We start from the raw sequence: 27,341 nt of genomic DNA, 5'->3' as shown, positions 1-27,341 counted from the left end.
TTCTGCCTCCGTCCTCAGTTCCCCGCCCCTTCCTGGTTTCTCGTCTCCAAGCCCGTCGCGCCCGCTATAATCACGTGATTGCCTCATCCGGGTCCTTTGCGTTCTCTCTCCCTCTCCCAACATGGCGGCCTCAGGTGAGTGAGCGGCCGAGCGTGGCCAAGGACCAGGCTCCAAAACCGCCTCCGGGCTTGATCCACTCCTTGCTGGAGTTGGGGGGCAGGAGGCACCGGCTCCTTTCGGGCCCGAGCGCTGTAGCAGGCTGGCGGCATAGCCGCCGTAGGTTACTGCCTCGGGATGTTTAGGGGGAGGGGAAGGCTTTCCCTCCCCCCTCACACCCTTTTCGCCCCGTTGCGCGAGGTTGGAGTAGGCAGTAATGGTGGGCTTTGGCTTCCATTGGAGGAGGAAGCGCAGAGAGATGTGTGGCCGGCGCGAGGCCCTCAGACGTGGAGCACTGCGCCCGCGCTTGGCGCGGAGGAAGGAAGGAGGCGGTTGGCGCGCGGACCGGAGCACATGAGACCGGGTCTCCAAGGCGCGAGGCCGTTGCGGACCCTAGTGGGGGCAGGGGGGGAGCAGTTAGAACGCCAGCGCGAGTCAGTGGAGGGGCGGAGGGAGGCCGCGCTGCGCGTGCGCGGCATGGGAGCCCAGGCGAGGTGAAGAAGGCGCGCCTCGGAAGCGTGCGCTCGAGTCCAGATGGGAAGCTTTGCGTCTAGGTTTGCTCGTTTATGACCTTGTACTTTGTACTTGAGTCGGGTTTGGAGTGTGACCCGGCCTCTGTACTGCAAGAGAACGCACATTAGGCTTGCAGATGGTGCTGCTGTGCTTGAGGGTAGGGAACCTAGTGTGCGCCCACGTGTTAGGGAGGAGCTGTAGGATGGACACCCAGCTCCTATGCGATTTTCTTCCCAGCTGTAACTCAACAGTTTTTACTGAATGCCGACTATATGCCAGACGGATGAGGAACAAGGTCAGGTCGTTGTGTTACACAACTTGCATTTTGGTTGACTTTTTTGGTAGTTTCAGTGTCAAGATTCAACTTTTATCATTTACCTAGATAATTGGGAAACTTCCAGAAGGTGCTCTTAAAATAATAGCTAGAGGTTCTGTGGTTTTCTTTTTTAGAATGGGGTGTGTGTGTATCACTGCATTGCAAGTGTTTGGTTTTTGGTAGGGTGTTTTGTGTTTGCGATGGCCCTGTAAGAGTGCCAGTGTGACTTCAAACACCTAGCTTTGGTTCTGAGTTTGGGGAATAGCTTATTTTCTCTAACATGATCCTCTAGTCTGTAAAAAATACTTTTTGGATTGCTGCTTCTATTTATTTTGAGACGGGGTCACAGAGATCCACTGCCCCCGGGGTGTTGGGATTAAAGGCAACACTCAAAACTCCATACCTTTTTTTTTTTTCTGGACTGAGGTTTCTCTTTGTATCCACTCTCATAGACTAGGCTAGCCTCCAACTCAGATCCTCCTGCCTCTGCCATCCAAATGCTGAAATTAAACCTGTTCGACCCCATACCTAGAAACACTCAGTTTCTTTATTAGAAAACACATCTTTTCTATTTTTACAAGGGAACTAGGGTTATGATTGTCTTTGGGAAGAGGTCGCCAAATTTAGATGCATTTGGGCATAAGAATTTTATTTCCCCCACTTGTAGAACGTTGAACTTTTGGACGTGGTAAGCAAGCGCTTCCCCTGCCCCCCCCCCCCTTTGTTAAATTTTGTTTTTTGGAGATAAGGTTTCACTGTATAGTCCTGGTTGTCCTGGCTTCGTACAGCAGGGTGAGCTTAAACTCATAGCCGCCTGCCTCTGCGTGAGTGCAGGGGTTAAAGGCGTGCACCACCACTCATTTAGGCTACAGCCCCAACCCTGAACATAACAGCTTTTGTTAGTATGGCACTTAACAGAAGAAGCCTGTGGTTCTCACAGAGAATTGGTGGTTTCTCACAGCTGAAAAAAAAGCTCTCCGGGTAACAGCAGTGCCAAATCCTGGAGACTCCAGGGTTCTTGGGCTCATTAAGATGGGAAGTAGTAAATAGTCACGCCAAGTGCGAGTTGATGTTGAGAAACATCTAAAACTTGGAAAACTGTTTTAATTGGTGAAAAATCTCAGTGGCCTAGATTTGCTCCCTCATCACTTTAATGTCTTAACCGAGAGACTGGGTGGTTTTCTCTTTTGTGAAGTCCTTAGTGGTGGACGGCATCATAGCTGAACTGAGTTTAGTTTAGTTCCCAGAATCCACATGGTGGTTGTGAGAACAGATCCTCCAAGTTGTCCTCTGACTTGTGTGCTATCAAACAACAGTCAAAAATTAGAGAGAGAAAGAGACGTTTACAGTGAGCTCTGTCTTTGGTTTTACTCTTGTGCAACTCACACTCTTTTTAAAAGTTCGCTTAGTAATGTCTCCGCCCCTTTTTCGCCCACATTTGTTACCCTCCCAGAAGGCTCCCTCTTTAGATTCAGCTCAGGCAATATAGATCGATTTGTTGTCTCAGCACTAGTTTACCTCTTCCTTGGCCTTTGGAGTTGACCACATTTCTCCGGTTACACCGGCTTTGAGTAGCTAGTGTACCCAAAGTTGGAAATGGGTCTGGGTTCTCTGTGAAAATACCAGATACAACTTAATCACTATTTAGTAAGACCAAAATTTTCTGAGGAAATACCAGTTCCCATGTGACCCCTTCAGCATCTTAGTGTCTGAACTGACAAATGAGGATCCAAGGTAGATATGTCTTTAAAGAATACTACAAGGTTTTAGCCCAATATGGTGACTTACCTCTGTCATCCAGCACTCAGGAAGTTGAAACTGCCATGAGTTCCAGGCTAGAATGAATGCAATAAGATCCTGCCTCAAGTTTCTGTTGTGGCTATTTGAGTTAATAAAGTGATCTACTCTTTACCTAGTCTGAGTTTTTCCATTTATAAATGCACAGTTTATTTGCAGACCATTTGGCAATAGGAATCAGAATGTTTTGATATTATGATTTGATAATTGGTTACACTAAAGTTGTAGGTAGTGTGTGTACGGTATTTCTTTGGGTTTGTAGTGAGAGGATCCTTTTAATGGTTGTTTTCACAAAGTGCTGATCAAAGGCTGTAGTTTCATGTATACAATTACCTTTTTATATCCCATTCTGTACAAGGATACTTAGATTTAGATGACCAAGACTAAAAACAGTATGGAGTCAAATTCTACAAAGTATTGTCAGTTGAAGGAAAAGTGTTTCAGTTGAAAAAGTGTGTGTGTATAATCTTGAGATGTAGATCACAGGGGAACTGTTTCTGTGTTTTAAGGCTTGCCTTTAATTCTAGCACTTGGCAGGCAGATTTTCATGAGTTTCAGGCCAGCCAAGGACTATGTAGTGAGCCTCTGTCTCTCCTACCCCACCCCAGGGACAAAAGGTGCAGAAGTACGGTTGCCATATACAAATAAGCTAGTTGCTTACACTTGGGGGGTAGGGGAGCTCAGCTATGAGACTCCTGTTGATCATACTGCCTGAGCCTCCTAAGTTTTGATTTACTTTTTTACACACAGCCAGGTGGAGTCTCTGTGGCCCAGGCTGACCTTCAGCAGCCTTCCCTGCCTGCTCCTCTCCTGGGCCTTGTATTTATTGAGGTGAAAATGTCACTTGAGCAGTGTTTCTCAGACTACAGATGGAGCTCAGTGGTGCATGCTTATCTGACATGCATGAAGCCATGTGCTTGACTTCCTAGCACAGTCCGGAAAACCAATAGAAAGTTCGAACGTTACTCAGTAGCAAATGCTATTATCTCAGTGCTCAGGAGTCAGAGGCAGCCAGAGCTACAGTGAGATACTGCCTCAAAAGGGTAGGGAGGGTGCTCAGGGGAGAGGAAAAGTTGAGAAAGATCCTGATTTAAGAATTAAGCTGATTTCTTACCCCCCCCCCCCCATTTCAAGATTGAGTGGTTTTGTTTATTTTGGGTTGGTTTGGTGTTTGTTTAAGACAGGAATTCTCTGTGTAAAACTTTGGCAGTCCTGGAACTCTCCAAGCTGACCTTGAGATCTGATCGCCTCTGCCTCCCCAGTGCTGGGATTAAGTCAAGATTTATTTTGTGTGTATGGGTGTTTTTCTGTGTTGATCTGCCATGTACCTGCAGTTCCTAGAGAGGCCAGGAAGCATCAGTTGCCTTGGAACTGAGTTAGAGGGTGTTAGCTTCTTTCTGGGTGCTGGGAATAAAACCAGGGTTCTCCAGAAGGGCAGTCAAGGACTCTTAGCCTCTGAGCTATTTATTTAGCTCCTTAAGTTTATTCTTCTGTTGTATCTTTTTGTAACAATCTTACTGGACCACAGCAGGCACTATAACTCAGCCTTAGAGTGCTTACTTACCTAGTACAGGCGAAGCCCTAGATTCAATTCACAGTATTGTGTAATAAAGCAAGATGCAGCAGGGTGTGGTGCACACCTATCTTATACCTTGAAAACCAGGAGAATTTTAAATTCCTGGTTAGCGTGAACCACTAGCTCTCTCCCCCAATATATGGTCTCTAATATAGTCTTATATGCTTTAAAACTAATTTGGGAGGTGATTTAAGTTTAACTTAACAGGTAGGTAAAAAGAGCTTCGGTTGTATAATCTGGTTGGATTGGGCTTAGTTTTAGTAATTGAAACAAGTTCGCTTTGTGAGTTGATTGATTTGTTAACTAATTCATGCAAGATTTGGGGATTGGGAAAAAAGGAATAGAAGGGAGATGAAAGAATTGGACCAGTTAAATCATCGTGTCAAAGGCTTTAGTTTTTCAAGACAGGGCTTCTCTGTAACCTTGACTGATCTGGAGCTCACTCTATAGACTAGACTGGTCTCAAACTCACAGAAATATATCTGCCTTTGTTTTTTGAAACAGAGTCTATCTCTGTAGTTCTGTCTGTCCTGGAGCTACATAGACCAAGCTGGCCTCAAACTGAGATCTTCCTGCCTCTACCTCCTGAGTGCTGGAGAGATGGCTCAGTGGTTAAGAGCATTGCCTGCTCTTCCAAAGGTCCTGAGTTCGATTCCCAGCAACCACATGGTGGCTCACAACCATCTGTAATGAGGTCTGGTGCCCTCTTCTGGCCTGCAGACATACACACAGACAGAACATTGTATACATAATAAATAAATAAATATATTTTAAAAAAAAGTAAATATGTGTGACCATACCCAGCCTTAAAAATTTTTTATGTTTAATTGTGTGTATGTGTCTAAATATGGGTATATGCATGTGAGTAAAGGTAGCCAGGCATCAGACTTTCGGCTGTAGCTGGAGTTACATGCTGTTGTGAGCTGCCTGATCTGGGTGCTAGGGACTAAACTTGGGTCCCCTGCGAGAGCAGTCCACAATTTTAACCACTGACCCATCTCTCCAGCCCCTCACAAGTTGAAATATTTTAAACATGCAGGGCCCTCGATTTTGGAGGAGCAAAGGGCACGGGAGGATTTTGATAACTTGTCAGTGGAATAAAATGGAGTGGGACATACATTGTTATCCCAATTTATTTGCCTTTCAGGGGCCACTTTTTAAAAAACTGCTGCTTTATGTATGATTTATTGACGCAGCTTCACTTAAGTAAGAGATCTTTTAAGAAAATTTTAGCCTGTCGTTTGAAGACTTACCACATCTAACAGTGATTTTCTCAACCAGATGGGGGGCAGTAAGGATCATAAAGAAGTTTGATTCAAAAATATTTTAGAAACAACTAGTTTAATATGTTTTATTAATACTCTTTAACTTATTTTGAAATATCAAGTAACATTAAGGAAGAATGAGAAGAATTTCAAGTTTGTCTAAACTTGAAATCAAGAAGAGTTGAGAAACCCTATCTATAAAAAGTTGATTTAAGCCAGATCATTTCAGAGAGTACATTAATTCCAAAATATGCTGTATTTTGGTATAAGATAATGTATACAAAACAGTGGGAAAGGAGGGAGATACCTTAATTACTATTCTGTTGAACTTGATAGTCTTGGCTTGACCACCACTGTTTCCTCTGAGTTACTGAAATAGGATAATGAACAGATAGCTAATAATATGAGTAGCCAAATTAGGCTCTCTGTCAAGAATCATTCTAACTCCAGGTATTTTCTTTTTTTAATTAAAAAGTATAAAACCAGTACTAAAATAATGCAGCTAGAGAGATGGCGGGGTTGAGAGGACTTAATACCTTGCAGGGGACCCAAGGCGCTCTACTAACTTCAGCAGGCACCAGGCATGCTTATGGTTGACAAAATAAATATCTGTAATACATGGAGTAAATTAAAGTTCTTGTATCACATTCAGGTAATCTTATTGTTTATTAGCTCTGGCCTAGCATGCACAAAGCCCCTGTGTTCGGTCCCCAGCACTATATCCGCCTGGTGTTGTGTTGCATGCCTTTGATCACAACACTAAGAGATGAGAAGGTTGGGGCAAGAAAACTAGAGGTTTAGGTTCATCCTTGGCTACCTGGTGCAGTTAGTGACCAACCAGGACTGCATGTATCTTCTTGTCTCATTGAATGGGGTGGCAAACTTAAAAGGATCTTCATGTGAATTGGAGGGAGCAGTGTGAGTGCTTTAGAACCTTCTGCTTAACTCTTTTCAAACAGAAAAGTTCCCAACTGTAGCTTAATTTAGTGGCCAGAGCTTGACACTCTGGCCTTAGAATTTGAGTTTTGGTACAGTCAATACTAATTCAGAGGAACAGAAGGAACTGAAAGAATCATGTGGTCTGGCTGATAAACTGTCAGTTTTAGGGTCACATTAGTGCTTTAAACTGCTAATGTATAGCCATCTTCTCTGTTTTTGTGGCATGTTCATTTGGTTTGAGCATTCAACCCATAATACTTGAGTTTGTTAACTATGTCCATAATGCTATCTGGCTTTCATAACAAGCAGGGCACCTTTATTTTTTGACTGTTGAATTTGAGAAAGCAGCTTTCTATTAAGTATTGGTGTATCAAGTTAGATTATTCCTCTTGAGTTGAAAATTGGAAGGTGGAGGAAGAATTCATGGTTGCTAAAAACCATGAAGCTGCTAGGCATGGTGGCGCCTCCCTTTGTTCCCGCACTTGGGAGATGTAGGTAGAGCTCTATATAGGGAGCTCTAGAGGCTGCATAGTGAGAGCCTGTCTCAACAACGTTGATACAGCAAAGTTGCTTAACTTTTGGAGAGGGGGAACAGTCACTTTTTACCAAGGCTGGCCTCAAACTTGTAATCATCCTGCGTCAGCCTCCATGCTAAGATTACAGGCCAGTGCCAACCCAGCCATGTGGTGTTTTGTTGTTGGTTTGGTTTGGTTTGGCTTGGTGATTCCCCACCTTAATGGCATGGTGGTGACTTTGCTAGTTTCCTGGTCCTTTTCTGAGTTAACTGTTGTATCACGGTTTAAGTTTTTGTTTTTGGATTTCCAGGACAGGGTCTCTGTATGGCTTTGGAGCCTGTTCTGAAACTTGCTCTTGTAGACCAGGCTGGCTTCAAACTCATGGAGATTCGCCTGCCTCTGCCTCCCAAGTGCCCAGCTGCTTCTTAGATTCTTAAGGGTACAGAGAGTTGGGGTATTGTAAGTCTCTTAACTAATCAAATGCTTTCAAATACCACTGAGGAAGCAGGAAATTTACCATGGCTATACTAACCTGCCATAGAAGATGTGACCCCGTATTTGGTGGTGTGGGAAGAGCCCTGCGTGTGCTAGGAAAACACCTGAGATTTACTGCCCTTCTCTCTAGATAGATTTTATGTGTCTTCCTTCATAGTTTATTTAGCGGGTAAACAATACACACAAAGTGCCATATGTAGTATGTTATATATGGGGTGGTAGCTTTGTCTTTTATCTATGTATTTAAGGAGCCGAGAATGTACTAACATGTTTGTTCAATGTTTAGGTTTGTTTTGTCTATATAACTATTTTGCTGCATGTTTGTGTGTTTCTGAGGAATGTAGAAGGTGCTAGACTCCCTGGAGTTATGGGTGGTTATGGTAACTATGGGTGCTAGGAACTAAATTGAGGTCTTCTGGAAGGGCAGCAAATACTTTCAGTGACTGAACCATCTCTCCGGTCTGTTTTGTTTTTTTAGAAAGTACTTTATTGCAGGCATGGTGAGGCAGGAGCAGGTGGTGGATCTCTGAACTCATGGTTATCATGGTTTGCATAGCAAGTTTGTTTAAGTAGTTTCTGAATTAAAATTACTAAAAAGTTCCCCAGTTTTTTGCGGAGCGGGTGGTTGTTTTTTTGTTTTTTTTTTTTTTAAACAAAGTTTCTCTGTCAACCAGGTTGGCCTCAAACTCAGATCCTTTTGTTGGTTCTGCCACCACTGCCCAGCTAAAAATGTCAAATGGAGCTCAGTAGTAAGTAAGCCTTTGCCTTTTTTGTATGTTAGGCCCTGGGCAAGTGGATAATACCGAAGAAAACAACCTTATTTCCTGTGGGGTATTATTTTCTAAACTTATTCTTTCTCTTTCTGTACCTAAATATATGTATATACATAAGCATTTTCTCTCTCTTTGTTATATTAGTTTTGTGGGACAGAGTCTCATGTATTCCAGGCTAGCTTCAGACTTACCATGTATCTGAAGATAGCTTTTAACTTCTGCTCTTCCTGCCTCTACCAGCTGAGTCTAGCATTTCAAGTGTATCCTGCCACATCCAGTTTATATAGTGCTAAGGACTTCGTGCTACATTTACCTTTCCCTTCACCTTTGCTGTCTTGTGCACTGTCCTCCTCTTCAGCCTCCCGCATAGCTATTACACTTAACTTCCTTGACTATTACTGTTTTAGTTATGATTTATTATAGCTGTGAAGAGACAGCATGACCTTGGCAAGCTCTTGTAAAGAAAGCATTTAATTGAGGGTGGCTTGCTTACTGAAAAGTTTCAGAGGCTCAGCCTGTTAGGATCCTGACAGGCAGCATGGCGGTATGCAGGCAGATGTGGTAGAAACTGAGACTGCTGCATCTTGGTGGCATGTCTATCAATCACACATGAGTGGAGCTTGAGAAAAGCTTGCCCTCCACAGTGAGACACTTCAACGAGGCCAAACTTCCTAATAGTGCTACTCCCTTTGGGGTTCATTTCTTTCAAACCATCACTATTATGTTGTACTTGGTCTACATTAATATCTGCATAATATTCTTTGATGTGAATATCATAATTCAGTCATCTGACCGTCTTTGTTGATTTCTTTAGAATGTCTTTAATGGTTCAGGATAAAAGTTTAAACACTTGTGGTGGTACACTTGGGAGGCAGAGGCTAAGTTGGAGCAAGTTCCAGGACAGCCAAAGCTACACAGAAAAATTCTGCCTTGGGGGCAGGGGGATCTAAATACTTGAGTGTCACTGAATATAATCTATCTTTCTTTTCAGCAAAAAAGAAGAATAAGAAGGGGAAGACCATCTCCCTAACAGACTTTCTAGCTGAGGATGGGGGTACTGGTGGAGGAAGCACCTATGTCCCCAAACCAGTCAGCTGGGCTGATGAAACAGACGACCTGGAAGGAGATGGTAATGTGCCTTTGTCAATTGTCCTTAGAACCATCATGCTTAAATTTTCACTGTTTCACAATCATATTTCATAATTTGCCTCACTTATGATTGGAAAGGTTCTTTCTTTGTAGAGCCTGAAATTGTTTGTTTTGGGGTGTCACGTTTACTCTCTGGTTGGCTCTCAAACTGAAGTGAACTTCCAGAACAGCTACTGGCTGCTGCATTAAAACTCTGTAGCTGCCCGGGTGGTTGTAATGTATATCTTTAATCCCAGCACTTAGGAGACAGAAAGGACAGCCAGTAACAAAAAAAAAAAGTAGCTAGGTGTGGTGGTGCACAGCTTTTTTTTTTTTAATTTTTTAATTTATTTATTTATTAAAGATTTCTGTCTCTTCCCCGCCACCGTCTCCCATTTCCCTCCCCCAATTAAGTCCCCGCCCCTCAGCCCGAAAAGCAATCAGGGTTCCCTGTCCTGTGGGAAGTCCAAGGAACCCCCACCTCCATCCAGGTCTAGTAAGTTGAGCATCCAAACTGCCTAGGCTCCCACAAAGTGAGTGTGTGCAGTAGGATCAGAAACCCATTGCCATTGTTCTTGAGTTCTCAGTAGTCCTCATCCCAGGTCTTGTCTGTTAGTGCCTGCTCTGACTAATGTACAAGGCTGTTCTGTATTTCTTCCCCTCAGTCTGTTTCCACCTCAACTTGGTGCCAGCAGCTCCTGAGTACACAATTTAACAGATTATATCGCAACATAACTTAAGAGGAGAAAATCTTAAATCTAAAAGAAACCTGAAGCTAGTTTGGTGTTTGTGGTGTTTTAATTGATTGATTGGTGTGGAGAGTTCTTGTCATCTCACTATTCAGCCTTGACTGACCTGAAATCTATAGAGATCCATCTGCCTCTGGAGTGTTGGGATTAAAGGTTTGCACTGCTGTGCCTCGCTTTGTTTTGTTGGGGTATGTGTATTTCTGTTGTTATATATATTTAGACAAGGTCTCTGTGTAGCCCTGTCTGGCCTGGAACTTGCTATATAGAAAAGACTAACCTCAAGCTTTCAGAGATTTGCTCACATCTTTACAACTGTCTTCCCCCAGGTACTGAAAGGGGTTTGTTTGTTTGTTTGTTTGTTGTTTTTTATTTTATTTTAATGGTGTTTTGTCTGTGTGAGGGTGTTGGATCCTGGAGTTACAAATAGTTAATGAGCTGCCATGTGGGTGCTGGGAATTGAACCCGGGTCCCCTGGAAGAGCAGTCAGTGCTCTTAACCAGTAAGCCATCTCTCCAGGCACCCCCCCTCCCTGTACTAGAATTATAGGTATGCACCACCACCTCAGGACTTTTTTATAATAGGACATCATCAGTTTAACTTCCTTTCTTTGTTTCTTTTCTCTTAAAACTATTACAAACTGATTACTTTGTGTGACCCATGTTTAAAATAAATATAGGAAATTTCATACAATTTATACCTTCTCTAAATGTTGAAACTAAATACAAATTCAGGGACCAGGACTAGGATAGTTGGTTTTGTTTGTTTGGGTTTGAGGAGATGATAAACCCTAAAGAAAGCCTGGTGAGGTGGTACATACCTGTAATCCCTACAGTGGGAGGATGGAAACAGGGGGACCTCAAGTCTAGGCTACACAACACTGTGTCTCCAAAAAACAAAGGTGGAGGGGGGCAAAAAATACAAGGTCCAGCCCAATAGTAGGAATGGAAGAACTATCAGCCAGTCATCTTGGTGTACATGAAAACAGACATAAGGGCCTGGCGGTGGTGGCTGCGCACGCCTTTAATCCAAGCACTCGGGAGGCAGAGGCAGGCGGATCTCTGTGAATTTGAGACTAGCCTGGTCTACAAGAGGTAGCTCTAGGATAGGCTCCAAAGCTACCTAGAAACCCAGTCTCACAAACAAACAAAAAGACATAAGTGGTCGTTACTTTGTGTACCTGTTGGATCCCCCAGAACTGGGCTTACAGATGGTTGTAGACCACCATATATGGGTGTTGGGAATTACACCTGAGTCGTGTGCAAGAACAAGTGCTCTTCACTGCTGAGCCATCTCTCCAGCCCCACTCTGTTCACTCTTGATGTACACGTTAGAAGCATTTTCTTTGACTTTTTATGTTGCTGAAGCATACCCGTTTTTGTCTTTTGCATTAATGGCTTGGGCTGGTGTTAGCATGAATTTTAGGTTCTGTGACACTAGTTGGAAGGGAGTATTCCTCTTAATTTTTGTTTTAATCTTGTATGGGTGGTGTTTGTTGACAAGATCTCTTCATATAGCTGACTGGAATGCCAGGCTGGTCGGAGCTAGTCTCTGCCCCTCTGCCTGCCTGGGTCAGGGTTGTTGGAGACAGTCTCCTTCAGGAACCCAGGCTGGCCTTGAACTCTTGTCAGTCCTACTGTTCAGCCTCCCAGGTACTCTACCATGCCCAGCTTCTTAATTCCTTTTGTCTGTTCTTCTATCCTAGTGTCAACAACTTGGCATAGTAACGATGACGATGTGTATAGGGCACCTCCAATTGACCGTTCCATCCTTCCCACTGCTCCACGGGCTGCTCGGGAACCCAATATCGACCGGAGCCGTCTTCCCAAATCACCACCCTACACTGCTTTTCTAGGAAACCTGCCCTATGATGTGACAGAAGACTCCATTAAGGAGTTCTTTAGAGGACTAAATGTGAGTGTCTTAACAATGTTAGACTCTGAGATGGTGAGGATAGTAAGCTAATGTAAACTGACAGTGGAGGGCAGCAGAGTCCAAGATGTAAAGAATGCATTAATTGTTTTAAGGATTACGTTAATATGATTTGAAAGATGTAATAGGCTATAGAGTAGTTTGTCTTCTATCCTTTTATACCAGTTTTCCCCGCGACTTTCAGGTTCTTCTTGTATGTCCTTCAAAGAAATTAGTTACAGATGTACTGATCACTATGGTTGGTTATTGTTTTCCCCTCTTACTTACTCCTTTATCCTCTCAGATCAGCGCTGTACGCTTACCACGTGAACCCAGCAATCCAGACAGGTTAAAAGGCTTTGGCTATGCAGAATTTGAGGACCTGGATTCTCTGCTCAGTGCTCTGAGTCTCAATGAAGAGGTAAAGAAACAGTAAGGGCGGGGGTGCAGGGTGTGTGCTTTGCTTATCAACCAAACTGAGTGACTTCATGTTAATTGAACAACAGTAATTTCCGTTAATTAGGGGGAGACTTTGATGGAATTTTAGGGAAGAAAGCGTCATGTACCAGGTTCTTTTGTTTTGAGACGGGGTTTCTCTGTAGCTTTGGGACCTGTCGTGCAGGGAACTAGCTCTTGTAGACCAATCTGGCCTCGAACTCAGAGATCTACCTGCCGCTGCCACCCAGCTGTGTACCAGGTTTCTAATAAACCTATGCATTACTTTGTCTCAGCTCTAGAGTTTATTTTGTCAAGCCAGAATGCCTTAATAAACACAGATAGAAAAGTCAGTTTAATAGGAGTTTTTGTTTTTCAAGGCAGAGCCTCTCTGTGTAACTGTTGTAGCTGTCCTGGAACTTGCTCTGTAGACCTGGTTGGCCTCCCAACTCACAAGATCCACCTTGTGCCTCTGCCTCTCAAGTGCTAGGATTAAAGGCGTGCGTCACCAACACTCAGTGGGGTTTTTGTTTTTTTCAGGTTTTGGGGTGTTTAACCCCAGAAAGCCCTAATTGCTTGAGAACCCGTTTCCTTTGCCACATTCCATAGTCTGACCTACCATTTGGTAGGGTTGTAAATACACAGCTCTTAGAAATACTTCCCTGGGGGGCTGGAGAGATGGCTCAGTGGTTAAGAGCATTGCCTGCTCTTCCAAAGGTCCTGAGTTCAATTCCCAGCAACCACATGGTGGCTCACAACCATCTGTAATAAGGTCTGGTGCCCTCTTCTGGCCTGCAGACATACACACGGACAGAATATTGTATACATAATAGATAAATAATAAATATTTAAAAAAAAAAGAAATACTTCCCTGGATAGTGATTGGACGCCGCGATCTGTATCAGATGGTGGTAAAAGTTACTCGGGACAGCCAGACACACTGCTTCATACCTGTTAATCTCGCCTTTGACCAGTATTTAAAGGGTGATTTAGAAAGGGAAGTCAGGGTATGGGAAAATAATATTGAGTGAAAGAAAATGAGGTTGTAGACAGTGGTCTTAGCTGTTTGGCTGCTGTGTGGTTGTCCTGTGTGGGTGAAATTCCTTCGGTACTAATCATGCTAGATTAGTTGTATCTTTTTGTTTGTTTGTTTTCCTGAGACGTGGTCTCTCTGTAACCACTCTGGCCACTCGTCTGTCCTCGAACTGACTCTGTAGAGCAGGCTGGCCTCTGCCTCCCGAGTGCGGGATTAAAGGTGTCACCGCCTTCCGATTGGCTGCATCTCAGTTGTCTTTCTCTCACAACTCCCCCCCCCTTCCCCCCCAGAAAAAAACTGGGTGTCTCTTTCTATACACTATAGTCTGGGACCTAGAGTGGCTCCGGCTCTGCCTCCTGCGGGCTGTAATTGTAAGCAGTTAGCTGATTGAGAGCTGCTTTCAGTGCCCAACAAACTGCTAGAGTGAACTCCACTGTACGGGTCAGGCTTGAGGAGCAGAGAGATGGGCTTTGTAGTTATTTAAAGCCAACTCTGTTCTTTGATTTATTTCAATTTTCAGTTTTTTTTAAGTCAACAAGGTCATTTAACAGGGTCCTGTGCTCTCAGTCTCTAGGTAACCGGAGAATTCGAGTGGATGTTGCTGATCAAGCCCAGGATAAAGGTGAGGAAACTGGTAGAATATTCCGGGTTTACCAAGTAGCCCAGGGAAGTGGTGGTAGCAAAACTGGGTGAGAACCGTTACTACAGTGGTGAGTCCTGTAGTAACGGTTCTCACCCAGTTTTGCTCCATGGGGACTTTAGGCAGTGTTAAAGGAGATTTGCCACGATGAAGGAACTATTATTACTGATAATCTAATTTATGTATCTCTACTTCAAAGAATTCCTAACTCAAACTGTTACTAGGTTTAGATTTCAAAGCTCTGAGAGTGGAGAGATGGCTCAGGGGTTAAGAGTTCTGATTGTTCTTCCAGAGGACCCGGGTTTGATTTCCAGCACCCCATGGCAGCTCACACCTGCCTGTAAGTCCAGTTCCAGGGCTTCTGACCCCCTTACACAGACATACATGCAGGCAAGATACCAATGAACGTAAAAAAATATAAATTATATATTTTAAAAAGATCTCAAAGCACTGACTAGCCTAATTGGACCTTAAATTAAATAATTAGGTTTGCTATATAACAGCTTAAGCTATACTGTGAAATAGATAAATATTACATTAATGAAAACATTTGAAGAAAGAATCAGTCAGTTACTTAGGGCAACTGCAAGACTTGGGCCAGCATAGTAGAGAGTAGAGGTCATTGAGGTGTGGTGTCAGGCTACGTGAGAAGTTAGCTAACGTGTTTTTCTCTGCAGACCGGGATGATCGCTCTTTTGGTCGAGACAGAAATCGGGATTCTGACAAAACAGACACGGACTGGAGAGCCCGTCCTGCTGCAGACAGCTTTGATGACTACCCACCTAGAAGGGGCGACGATAGCTTCGGAGACAGTAAGTTCAGTTTGCAGAGTCATTCCTTCCGTGTTCTTGGTTCTATTGCTAATAGAACATGATAGAAGTTGGGGTATGACTTAGAGACAGAGTTTCTTTTGTTTCTGGTTATTTGTAAGGGTTTTTTGTTTTGTTTGTTTTTTGATAATATGGTGTTGACAAATTCGGGAAATGAATTTGTTAAGCTCCTATTAAATAAACCTTAGCAGAGATTTAAGATTTGGACATGGCTGTTTGTAAAGAAGCGTAACTGGGGCAAGAGTGGTGACGTGATGTGTTCAGTGCCAAAGAAATCACCACACACAGAGGAGAGCAGAGCCCAAGCTGGATGCTTAGTGTCCCTGTTAAAGTCAGAGGTGACAATAGGCAGAAGCTGCTTTCTAGCCTCTTAATGGCTCTTACAGGTAAGTGAGGGACCCTGTCTCCAAAACCAAGACAAGCGGTGTCTGAGGCACAAGCCCAAGGTTGGCCACTGACTTACATACTCACAAACATGAAATCTACAAAACAAGCTAGATGCTTATTTAAATTTCATCAGCAAGTTTCTCTGAAAAACAGCAAAGATTGCTTAGTAACTGTAATCATTAGTTTTTGTATACAGTGTTCTGTCTGCATGTATTCCTGCAGCCAGAAGAGGGCACCAGATTTCATGCTGGTGCTGGGGATTGGACCTTTGGAAGAGCAGGCAGTGCTTTTAACCACTGAGCCCTCTCCAGCCCTCATGGTTAATTTCTAAGGATGACTTTCAGAGAACTTTATGGTGACTGTAGTTAGTGCTGAAGTCACTGTACAAAGTCTGTTGTCTTCACCAGACGTTGACAGTGGAAAGGAGATTTGGGGGTGTGGTGTGAGAGGGCAGATGAAATGGGACCCCATATTTGCTACCTAAGTCCAGCAGGGGAACTGCTTTATGGGTAAAGTGATTCACCTTTCTTAAAATATATGAAAAAGGGTCAATACTTCACAAAGATTTGAAAATGATAGACTTTGTCATAGTATATCATAACATGACTATAATAACAAGAATAAAATTTAGAACTCGGGGAAAAAAACATTTGAAAGTAGCCCTGTATTGTGTTCAGTTTTGTTTTTTAAACTGACCTGGGACTACATGCCTCCTATGTGCTGAGACTGTGACAGTTTAAGATTTTATTGGGGGCTAGAGAGATGGCTCAACTGTTAAGAGCGCTGGCTACTCTTCCAGAGGTCCTGAGTTCAATTCCTAGCAACAACATCACTGTGGCTCACAACCATCTATAGTGGGATCTGATGTCCTCTTCTGGCATAAAGGTGTACATGCAAATAGAGCGCTCAATACATAAATCAATCTTTTTTTAAAGATTTTTGTCCGATAGGGTGGCAGGTGGATCTCTGAGTTCAAGGATAATCTGGTCTACACTCTACACAGGAAAAAAAAACCTGTTTTAAAAAATATTTTTTTTTTTATTGAGGGAGCTATGCACGCTTTTCAGTAGGGTTTGCACTGGGTCCAGTGTTTGCAGCATCAGTGGAGTACTGGACGCTCTCGAGCTGGAGCTAGAAAGCAGTTGTCGCCTGCCTGGTGTAAGTCGTAGCAACCAAACTTGGGTTCTCTGGAAGAGCAGTGAGCACTTGGACAGCAGAGTCACCTCTCCAGCCACCAGAGCACGTTTGGTTTGTTTGCTGGCTTTGTTTGGTTTTCCCTCAGGTCATCTAAATCACCCCACCCATCCAAGAAAAAAACATTTTAACTGAGCAAAATTTCATCAGGGAAACAACATTACCTAGAGCTGTCATTTTGTGGATGTGGTTTTTGTTTTGTTTGTGGGGGTTACTTTTGACAGGAAGATAACTTGGAAGTCAGTCCTCCTGCTTATACCTCTCAAGCGGTTTTCCTGGGGCAGACATTCTTCCATGAGCTCCCTTCTTAGCACCCAAAGGGTGTCTTTTGGTTTTGTTTTAGTAATAGTTAACTACTAGGGAATTTTTAATTTAGTGCGGTGGTTCTGATTTGGAAGTGTGATTGAACTCTGTAACAAGTGAGTCATAGTGGATAGAACTAGTTAAACCAAGTTGATCAAGTGAGTTCCACATTCCATAAACCGGGGAGTGGTGTTACCTATATTCTTTTCTTTCTAGAGTATCGAGATCGTTACGATTCAGACCGGTATCGGGATGGATACCGGGATGGGTATCGGGACGGCCCACGTCGAGATATGGATCGCTATGGGGGCCGGGATCGCTATGACGACCGAGGCAGCAGAGACTATGACCGAGGTAGTCACAGTGACATACTCAGTGAAAGCACTTCTTTTCAACAATTTTTTTGGTGTTTTGTTTTTTTCCTTCTGTGTAACCACAATCTGAGATCTGTTTATAGGCTATGACTCCAGGATAGGCAGTGGCAGAAGAGCATTTGGCAGTGGGTACCGTAGGGATGATGACTACAGAGGAGGTGGAGATCGCTATGAAGACCGATACGACAGAAGGGATGACCGGTCATGGAGCTCCAGGGATGATTACTCTCGGGACGATTATAGGCGTGATGACAGAGGTACTCACTTTCTTAGCCTTTCAGTGTGAAGCAGAGAGCTGGGAAATTGCAGCTGTAAAATATGTTTGTCTTCCTCAGAGCTTTGAAACACAGTTTGTCTGTAGTAAAGGGGGTAGCGGAGCACAGTAGACAGTGAAAGTGAAGATGAACAGAATCTTCAATGCCCTCACATAGATTCTTCGGTTAAAAATTTAAAAAACCAGCTGGATACTGGGGAGGCAGAGGCAGGTGGATCTCCATGAGTTGAAGGCCAGCCAGAGCTACACAGAGAAATCCATCTTCTTTAAAAAAGCAAAAATCTATAGAAAATGTAGAAAAGGAAACATTCTATCTTTCAAGTGAAGAAAATGAAAGTCCCAGTCAGTAATTGGTATGATAATGTTGGAAACAAATATCACTGATTTTTATCAATGGTGAGATTTTTGTGTGCTTAATCAAAAAATTATGCCCTTGATTGCTGAAACAAAGCACTGTCACACTCAGCTCTAACAAATGTTATTAATGAATAACAACCACTTATGTTCTTAAGTGTGGTGATGCCATCTGATGGCTATTTTATCTGGCCTGAAAGTAAATTGTTTGTTCTATAACCTTTTAACATCTTGTAATGGTTCTGAATGTTTTGGTCTTTAAGCCACATTTGAGAAAGAGAAGTAAATCTAATTTGTGAGTGAATAAAGTGTAGACTCAGGTCTTTGACTCCTGATTTTCTTTAACTTGGTCTCTTCGTTGCCTTGTTACCTCCACATCTGTCCTCTTGGATACATGCATGCTCAGTCTTCATGATCCCTTGACTATTACTGAACAAAGTCAGTATGGTATCTTTTAAAAATTGATACTACTGGTATCACATACATTCAATCCCAACACTGCAATTCAGGCCAGCAGTGCCTGGCTCTTAGCTTTCTATATTTATATCATACACTCACTCACTCGCTTGTGTGTGCTTGCATGCATGGAGGTTAAAGACAGTTTGTGGGAGTCCAGTCTCTACCATGAGTTTCCAGGAAATCAAACTCAGGTTGTCAAGCTTAGCAGTAAGCATCTTTAACTACTAAGCTTCTTCAGCAACCTACCATATCTTTACTAAGAACTTATTTTTGTGAAACTTATCATGCAGCTTTTTAAATACGATTGTAGTACCAATTTGGCTTCTTTTATGCAGAGACAGTGGATTATCCTTGTCGCTTTTTGCATGATATCTAAACATGTATGTTCAATGAGCTGATTGAGTTTGTCACTATATGGAAATTTTAAAAGGAAGTGCTATAATGAGAGGAACAGTGGAGACATTTGTTCCATGTCTATTCTACCAAATATTGGCTGTATATTTTCTGGGCCTATTTTATCTTGAATGTAAAACTCCTTGACAAGTTTGGGACAGTGTTGCTATAAAAGCAAGAAGAGGGGCTGGAGAGATGGCTCAGAGTTTAAGAGCACTGGCTGCTCTCCCAGAGGTCCTGAGTTCAATTCCCAGCAACCACAGGGTGGCTCACAACCATCTGTACTGAGATCTGGCACCCTCCTCTGGCGTGTGGGCATACATGGAGGCAGAATGTTGTATACATAATAAATAAATAAATCTTTAAAAAAAATTTTTAAAAAAAAGCAAGAGGAACTGAATTCTTTCCCAACACCACATAGAAAGCAGGCCAGAGGCTGGAAGAGCTGGCTGAGCAGTGTTTTTGTAGAGGCCTAGGTACAGTCCGCCGCACCCATAACTACCAAAACTCCAGTTCTCGGGAATCTGTTGAACTTTTGTGACCTCCGAAGGGACCGGGCACAAATGTGTACACATACATGCAGGCAAAACACATAGATTGCATTTTAAAAAGAAAAGCCAGGGCTGGAGAGATGGCTCAGCGGTTAAGAGCACTGCCTGCTCTTCCAAAGGTCCTGAGTTCAATTCCCAGCAACCACATGGTGGCTCACAACCATCTGTAATGAGGTCTGGTGCCCTCTTCTGGCCTGCAGGCATACACACAAACTGAATATTGTATACATAATAAGTAAATAAATATTTAAAAAAGAAAAGAAAAGCCAGGCAAATTCCTAGAGCTCATTGGATGGTCATTCTACCTTAATCAGCGAGCTCTGGGTCAATCAGAGACCTGCTCAGAAAAGAAAGTGAACAATACTTAAGAAATGAGTGTCCTAAGATCGACCTCTGGCTTCTGTGCACACAAAAAGGGAACATGAACAAACGCACGCGCAGAAGCTAAGTATACGCTATTTCTACACATGTAATAAGGTACAATGTAATGATAAAGACCAAATGTAAGCTTTGTTGTGAGAAGGTGGGTATGTAGTGTTTGTTTGCACTCACAGGCTCCCTCTAGCCACTATACCTTTCTTAGTTTTCTGGACTGAGGCTGTTACCAGTTTTAAGTTTATCCTGAAAGGTGTTTGATAACATGGAAAGATTAAGAATTTGGACTATTTAGAATTTCATACAAAATTGTAAGAACTAAATAGTCTCCTTGGCTTAGAAATAGCTTATCTGTAAAATGCCTGAGTTAGATCTCCAGCACATACCATTTTGAAATGGTGAACAGTGTATGTTCACCTGCATCTATAATGGGGTGGTACAGGTAGATCCTGGAGCTCTCTGGCCTTCACATTGATGTTCTCACCACGCATGTGCATGAACATAACCACTCCCTCTGAAATCTTCCCTGTCATACTTGTTTTTAACCTGTTGAAGATGCTCATCTTCCAGACAAAATCCTTGAAAAGATCGTTAGGGCAGTGTTATCTGGTGTCTGACTTTGAGCATTCACCTTCTGATTATCTGGAAACTGTTACTTAGAGTTTCATTTAACTTAGGTCCCCCCCAAAGACCCAAACTGAATCTAAAGCCTCGGAGTACTCCTAAGGAAGATGATTCCTCTGCTAGCACCTCCCAGTCCAGCCGAGCAGCTTCTATATTTGGAGGGGCAAAACCTGTTGACACGGCTGCTAGAGAAAGAGAAGTAGAAGAGCGGCTGCAGAAGGAGCAGGAGAAGTTGCAGCGGCAGCTGGATGAGCCAAAACTAGACCGCCGGCCGCGGGAGAGGTAAGGCTGTCTCGGATTTGGAGTTAACTCCCTGGTGGTGAGTGGGAGCATTTGAGGAATGGGAGGAATTGCTGGTGTCACTGAGAAGAGTTTATTGGGCAGTAAAGCAGTCTGCAGACTATGAGACTACGGTATCACACTAGACTCCCTATACCTTGAAGTTTTCAGAAAGACCTGTGCTGCACTTGCCATAAACAGAAATTGGTGGCACTTTGGTGCAGAAGTAAATCATGCCTGTTTTTTGTAAAAACAGATTTATCCAAATAGTTATTCAGTTCTTTCTTATTATTATTATTATTATTATTATATTTGTGGGGGTGCAAATACAGAGATCAGGGGGCACTTATTGGGATCCTGGGATATAAAATCAGACCCTCAGACTTGGCAGACTTGCCCTGACCCACCAAGTCCTCTCATCAGCCCTTCATAATTCTTTACAAAGATTACCAGCTAAGTGGTGGTGTGCTCCTTTGAAAGACAGGCAAGCTGATTCTCTCAAGACCAACCTGGTCTATGTGATTTTTTTTTTTTCCAAAAAACAAACAGACAAATTTCTTTTAGGAAGGGTGTCAGTGTCAACCCCACTAGAGTGTAATAAGTAGAAACCAGAAAATGGAAGATCATGGTAACTCATGCCTATAATTTTACCACTCAAGACTCAAGCTAGGGCAAGTGAATTGCCATGAGCTTCCTTGTCTACAAAAAACAGCAACACAAAGCCGTTGGGTTTGTTTTGTTTCAGGTTTGGTTGGGTTAGGTTGTTTATTTTGATGTTTTTGTTTTTGGTTTCTTTTTGGGTGGTTGGTTGGTTGGTTTCTCGCGACAGGGTTTCTCCCTGTAACAGCCCTGACTGTTCTGGAACTCACCCGAGATCCACCTGCCTCTCCCTCCCAAGTGCTGGGATTAAAGATGTGCACCACCACCACCCGGCTACACTTGGTTTTTGGAACAGTCTCACAGGCAACTCCAGAGATCACTCTTGAGTCCAGACAGGTCATATGCTCCTGCCCCTGCTGCTCAGGTGTTGGCAGTTGCCAGCATAATCCTCCTCAGCCAACTACATTTATTTGTTATTTGCCTTTCTTTTTGTGTGCTTATTGTGTTACCTGTTTGTTTCATAATAAGAATTGTTCAAAAATGTTTCGTGTGTGTGGTTGTGTGATTTGTTTCTTTGTTTGAGACAAGGTCTCTAGTAGCTCTGTGTGCCTCTACTATCCTAGAACTTTCTTTGTAGACCAGGCTGGCCTCAAACTCACAGAGATCTGCCTGCCTCTGTATCGCCAGTGCTAAGATTAAAGGTGTGCACCAATACCACCCAGCTTATAGCTGTTAATTTCTATTAACGGTTTGTGTTAGGTTCATGTGGCCTTAAGTGAACTGAACACCATTTTTCTCTGTTTTTTAATCTCTTGTGTGCAGACACCCAAGTTGGCGAAGTGAAGAAACTCAGGAAAGGGAACGGTCAAGGACAGGAAGTGAGTCATCGCAGACTGGGGCCTCAGCCACATCTGGTAGAAGTAAGTCAGGCCAGGGTGGGTATCAGTATTGCTGTTTCCATAACCAGAGTATGGAGGGACTTTGCAGTGTTTGTAGGTTAGGTCTTCAGATAAGGTCTCTTTGTAGCCTTGGGTATCCTGAAACTTGTTGGGTAGACCAGACTGACCTTGAACCAGTTATAGTGGTCAGCAAGGGCTGATGGATTTTCACATCTCACGTCAAAAAGCCTGAGGGAACAGGCACCAAATAGACTTAAATGATCTGTTCTCTGTCACTAAGTAGAATACTTGACTTTATATTTGTCTTATTTTTAAAGTTTATTATGTTGGGGGTTAGAGATTCATGTCATGCCTTGAAGCCAGAGGAAAACCTACAAAAGTCTGATTCTCTACCATGAGTGTTATTCAGAGCCACGGTAGCACTGGCCTTCATAAGCTCTTCTTAGGGGTGACATTACTGAATGTTGTAGGCGACCTCACAGCAGTGTCCTGGAGGGTGAAACATTGATTCTTCCTCAGACTGTTCACTCACATGCAGCTAGTGTTCATGACAGCACCCTTAATATACTGTGACCCGCTCTTGCCTGAGCTCTTCTGTGCCCAAGTACTTGAGTATTTTAAAAGAGTTCAAGGCCAAAGTGATTTGTACATTGAGCCAAGTGTTGTAACAGTTTTCTGGAAATGTTTCGTGTTTGGAGTAGCCCAGTAACATAATGAGTGATCCTTGTGGCTAAGTTAAGTGTGGTGTTGGTTTGTGTAGCCACTTTGGTAGCATTTGTACTTCAAATGTAGGAGGCACCTGGCAAATTTGCCTCCACGGTTCCAGAAAACTTTTTATGCAAATACAAGTGTATCTAGTTTTTACCCTGTGTAAAGGCAATTATCTCTTACACAGATAGATTTTTCTGTATCCTTAAAGCATTTTCCTCCAAATGACTTGGAAACCTGGTTTTTGTGTAATTAAAACTATTAGCCAAATCAGTCTCTGTGATGGAGAGGAATCACTGGGTGACTGTTTCCATGCTGTTGCAGTCTGTGAGTGCTGTACAGTGTATAGACAGTGAGTCTCTCCCCCACCCCCCCAGATACACGAAGGAGAGAGAGTGAGAAGTCTCTAGAAAATGAAACCCTCAATAAAGAAGAAGACTGTCACTCTCCAACCTCCAAACCTCCTAAACCTGATCAGCCTCTAAAGGTAATGCCAGCCCCTCCACCAAAGGAGAATGCGTGGGTGAAGCGAAGCTCTAACCCTCCTGCTCGATCTCAGAGCTCAGACACAGAGCAGCAGTCCCCTACAAGGTGAGTAGGCCTGCAACAGCAGCTGCTTAGCTGGAGGTGCCCTGAGGGGGGCTGGCCTTTGTAGTATTGCAGATGAGGTTACCTCCTGTATAACTCATACTCGGTGTCTCATGACAGTGTCTGTTTTCTTGAATTTTTGTTAGCCGGTTGGCATCATTTCGATGGGTTGAAATCAGCTCTAATGGGAGTATTTATTCCTCAGAAATAGATCGATATGTTGGGCTTTGCCCTGAGATGTGCTGTTAATGCAACCTTGGAGGGTCTTGTCTCTTAAGTGACTTAAAATTCTCTTAAATTTTCTCAGTTTTTAAAAAACTACTGCTAACGTTGCTGGGATGTAAATTCCAAAGCATATGGCAGTTGAGTGTGGAAATGACTGTTTTCATTGTCTTTCCTATACTAATATTACAGTGTTAAACATGTAGGCTCTTGTGTATTTCTGGAAAGGGAACCCACTACATTCAGAAAACGTTATAGGCTTGTGTTGTCTTCCCTTAAAAACTGGTGGTTGCTTTCTTGTTTCCTTCTAGTGGAGGGAAAGTAGCTCCAACTCATTCCTCTGAGGACGGACCATCACGGAAAGGTAAGCTCACACCAAGGAAGTAGGTTTTGATCTGGTTAAAGCCTGAATACAAACACATCCAGGAGTTACAAGTTCAGTTTCCAGCACCCGTAAAGTGACTCAACCATTCGCATCCCCGATTTCTTCTGGGGCATTTGATGTCCACAAGCACCAGATATTGGTGGTGCACGTACATACAGGCAATACTTTAAAAATTTCCAAAGTTAAGCACCTTGTTTTTCAAGACAGGGTTTCCTCTATGTAGCCTTGGTTGTCCCTTTGTAGACCAGGCTGGCCTCGAACTCACAGAGCTCCACTTGCCTCTGCCTTCCAAGTGCTGGTATTAAAGGCATGAGCCACCACCGCCAAGTGTGGAGGTTTTTTTGTTGTTGTTTTTGTTTTTTTAAGTAAATGCTGCAGTAGTTTTTCAGTTTCTCTGTAGCTTTGGAGCCTGTCCTTGAGCTCACTCCTAGGATTAAAGGCCATCACCACATGGCTTCTGGTTCTTGCTTTTCTAGTTGACATTCACTGCACTGGGACTTTTTAATGGGTCTTGTTTGGTTTGTGTGCAGGGACTTAGGAAGAAAGGTTTTGGCAGCCTGGTTTGGAGTGGGGTTAATTTCCTTTAGTGCATGTTTTCTTTGCCTTAGAGGAAAGCTAGGACAGGAAGATAGGTCACTTTTATATCATTTGAACTTGGGTTTGTATTTCTGCTTAAATAGATGAAAACAAAGTAGATGGGGTGAGTGTCTTAAGAGGCCAAACTGGGAGCTCCAGTCGCGGTCCTGGAGACGGAGGGAGCAGAGACCACTGGAAAGAGTTGGATAGGTATGTATATTTTCTCTTCTCATTTGGAGTCTTTTGATGTTAGATGGAGGGGGCTTTGAAGAAATTCTTGGCTTTCCCAAGTGTTAACCATGTCTACCACTGAACAAACTAAAATTACGGTTACAGTTGGGGTATCTAAAATTTCTGCACTTGTCCCAGTGACGCTGTTGGTCTGTGCTCATGTCTCTGCAGGAAAGAAGGCAAAAACGATAAAGACTCGAGATCTGCACCTGAGCCAAAGAAACCTGAGGAGAGCCCGGCCTCTGTAAGTGTCATGTGCTTGCATCTACTTCTCAGCTCAGGTCTGCACCAGTCCTTTTTTCTTGAGACTGGAGGAGTTGGAAATGAGGCAGTGGTGTTTTTTCAAATTAGTGAAAAAAAGCTTTTTGTTGATGAGTCAACATTTCTGAGTTCTCATCCTCTTGGTATGTGTGTGGCTGGGGAGTTCCCTTGGGACCCTGACCCTCCCTCACTGCTGCAGTGGGACATGCTCCCCCTAGAGGGACTCAGCCGTGCCAAAGCATTGACATTCTGCTTCTAACATTTGGTAGGAGAATCTCAGGCTCCGGTTACCTTGTCCCTCTTGTCTGTTACAGAAGTTCAGCTCTGCAAGCAAGTATGCTGCTCTCTCTGTGGATGGTGACGATGAGACCGAGGGAGACGACCACACTGAGTAGACCTCCACATGCTGTGCTTTCTTCTAGTCTCCACCCCGGAACACTCAAGGGCAAATCAAACCTCTATCCAGACAAGAAAAAAATAAAACTCACCATCTCCTGGAGACCTTTCTTAACTTTTTTTAATGAAATGAAATTGTTTTGCATGCTGCTGCAGCCTTTTAAAGTATTGAAGTAACTGGAGAATCAATCACCATCGTAGCCCGAGAGATGTGGCTCCTGCTTTTGAATGGGGAAGTTGTAATGTGTTCTGAGGATACCAAGCGGCTACCTGTGTGGCTCGTGCCTGGGGCTCCATTCAGCAGGACTGTAGTGACAGACGCAGTCGCATAAGTTAGGCAGTAGAGAACGGCACAAGGAAGAGTGAGATTGCTACCTTTTAATTCGTGCCCTGTGGTGGCACCTATGAATTCCCCGAGCATCGTCTGAATAAATTTCCCATCCTTGGAAAGGTAGATTTAGTCTCTCAAGTTATTTTAGTCTCCAGGAGGCTGCCAGCCCTTCTACTTTAATTCTGACTTAACTGGGGCCAGCCTAGAGGGAATTGTTTTTTGTTTGTTTGTTTGTTTACCCCCCAAGGGGGTAGGGGGTAGGTGGGAATGAGTCTACAGGCCACTAACAAGTAGTATTGCTTGGGGACCAAAATAAATGGGAAGCTCAATCGTGGTTTGAAAAGCTTTGGTTGGGGAAGTGATCAGTTATTTTATGCCAGGTAGTGCGGGAAATGGTGTGACTTCCAATAGACGCATGAATAAAACGGATCATTTCCTGGATGAGGAAGCACTTAGCGGTTATGGGAAATTCCAGTCTTCTAAGATCTGTCCTTTCTAGAGGTTCAAATATTATTAAAACCTTATCACTGGTCATCTCGTGTTCTTGATGACACTTAGCCTTCCAAAAGTAGTCTGTAAGTCGCACCTGTTCCTACAGGCATTTATTTTATTGGCCACCGGGAGCTGTGGCCTGAGGAATCCCTGCTTTTCTGAAGCAAACCAGCTCTATGCTGTCTGATTCCGGTCCCTGCCCTCCTGCCTGCCCCTGCTGCTGTCAGAGTGTTTCAGTTGATGGACTTGGTGACATGGGGAGAGCTGAGTTAAAGGTCTTCAGCCTTGCTGGGCTGTGAGGTTTCTATACATTTCCTTCACTGGAACCCCATACTGGTGCTTGGGTTTCTAATGTGACCTAGACTGTGGCTTTCTGTTTATGGGGGTTGGTTTCCTGACTTCCCTCGAGAATAAAGGATAATGCAAAGAAGTATTGAATAGGTTCTTGCTTCTCTTGCAACACAGTAGCTTGACATCTGCTTTGATCTGTGCCTTGATGTAAGGATCAGCTTCAAAGAGGCCAAGCTTCCCTGTTGTAGGATGTCGGGATGCCTGCAGACAAATGAGAACTTGGTCCTGATGTGCAAGCCCTAGGCCTGCTGTGCGGGAGCTTTGGTTCAGTGTGCTGCAGCAGTGGGCATAGCAGCTCACCTGATTGGCTAGTAGCTGGGAAGTGGGCTTTAGTGAGAGACCCACCGCTGAATGGGTTCTTTAAACAGTTGGTTGTGGACAATGAAAAGGTAGTTTGCCCTCTTCATGTCTATTTCCCTTCCAGGTAGTTGCATCCAGAAGAAAGCTGTTCTGTCCCACTCTCCACTCCTGTTAAAATATAACAGGGGTTGACTTATGTCCCGCTCCTGAATACATGTAAAATTTGTACAAAAATATCTTCTATGAAAATGATTTGTAATCTGTAGACATTATTACTTGGGAGATGTCTTGAGATGTAAAATCCCATCCTTTGGGTTGAGGGTTTTTTGTTTTTCTCCAATAAATCCAGTCTTTAAAGTTGAA

At 43.4% G+C, this 27,341-nt stretch overlaps 1 protein-coding gene across 3 annotated transcripts; it reads left to right on the top strand.

Moving 5' to 3' along the window:
* On the top strand, nt 1–27,341 carry Eif4b (eukaryotic translation initiation factor 4B). Of its 3 annotated transcripts, none has more exons than XM_041646020.1 (15): nt 1–134; nt 9,337–9,474; nt 11,925–12,133; nt 12,435–12,551; nt 14,169–14,223; nt 14,919–15,053; nt 17,172–17,309; nt 17,413–17,586; nt 20,413–20,641; nt 22,061–22,158; nt 23,223–23,436; nt 23,967–24,019; nt 24,721–24,826; nt 25,019–25,091; nt 25,423–27,341. In XM_041646020.1, the coding sequence occupies exons 1-15, from the start codon at nt 122–124 to the stop codon at nt 25,501–25,503; spliced, it is 1,833 nt and encodes a 610-aa protein (XP_041501954.1). In that variant the 5' UTR covers nt 1–121; the 3' UTR covers nt 25,504–27,341. The 3 variants fall into 3 exon arrangements, with proteins under 3 accessions (XP_041501954.1, XP_041501951.1, XP_041501953.1); XM_041646017.1 differs by having other exon boundaries at nt 22,061–22,173; XM_041646019.1 differs by lacking the exon at nt 1–134 and adding an exon at nt 8,247–8,321 and having other exon boundaries at nt 22,061–22,173.

Source organism: Microtus oregoni, unplaced genomic scaffold (genome assembly GCF_018167655.1).
Source record: "Microtus oregoni isolate MIOR12 unplaced genomic scaffold, Mior012 000118F_ref0000498, whole genome shotgun sequence".
Lineage (NCBI taxonomy): Eukaryota > Metazoa > Chordata > Mammalia > Rodentia > Cricetidae > Microtus > Microtus oregoni.
This window is presented reverse-complemented; position numbering and strand designations above follow the sequence as displayed.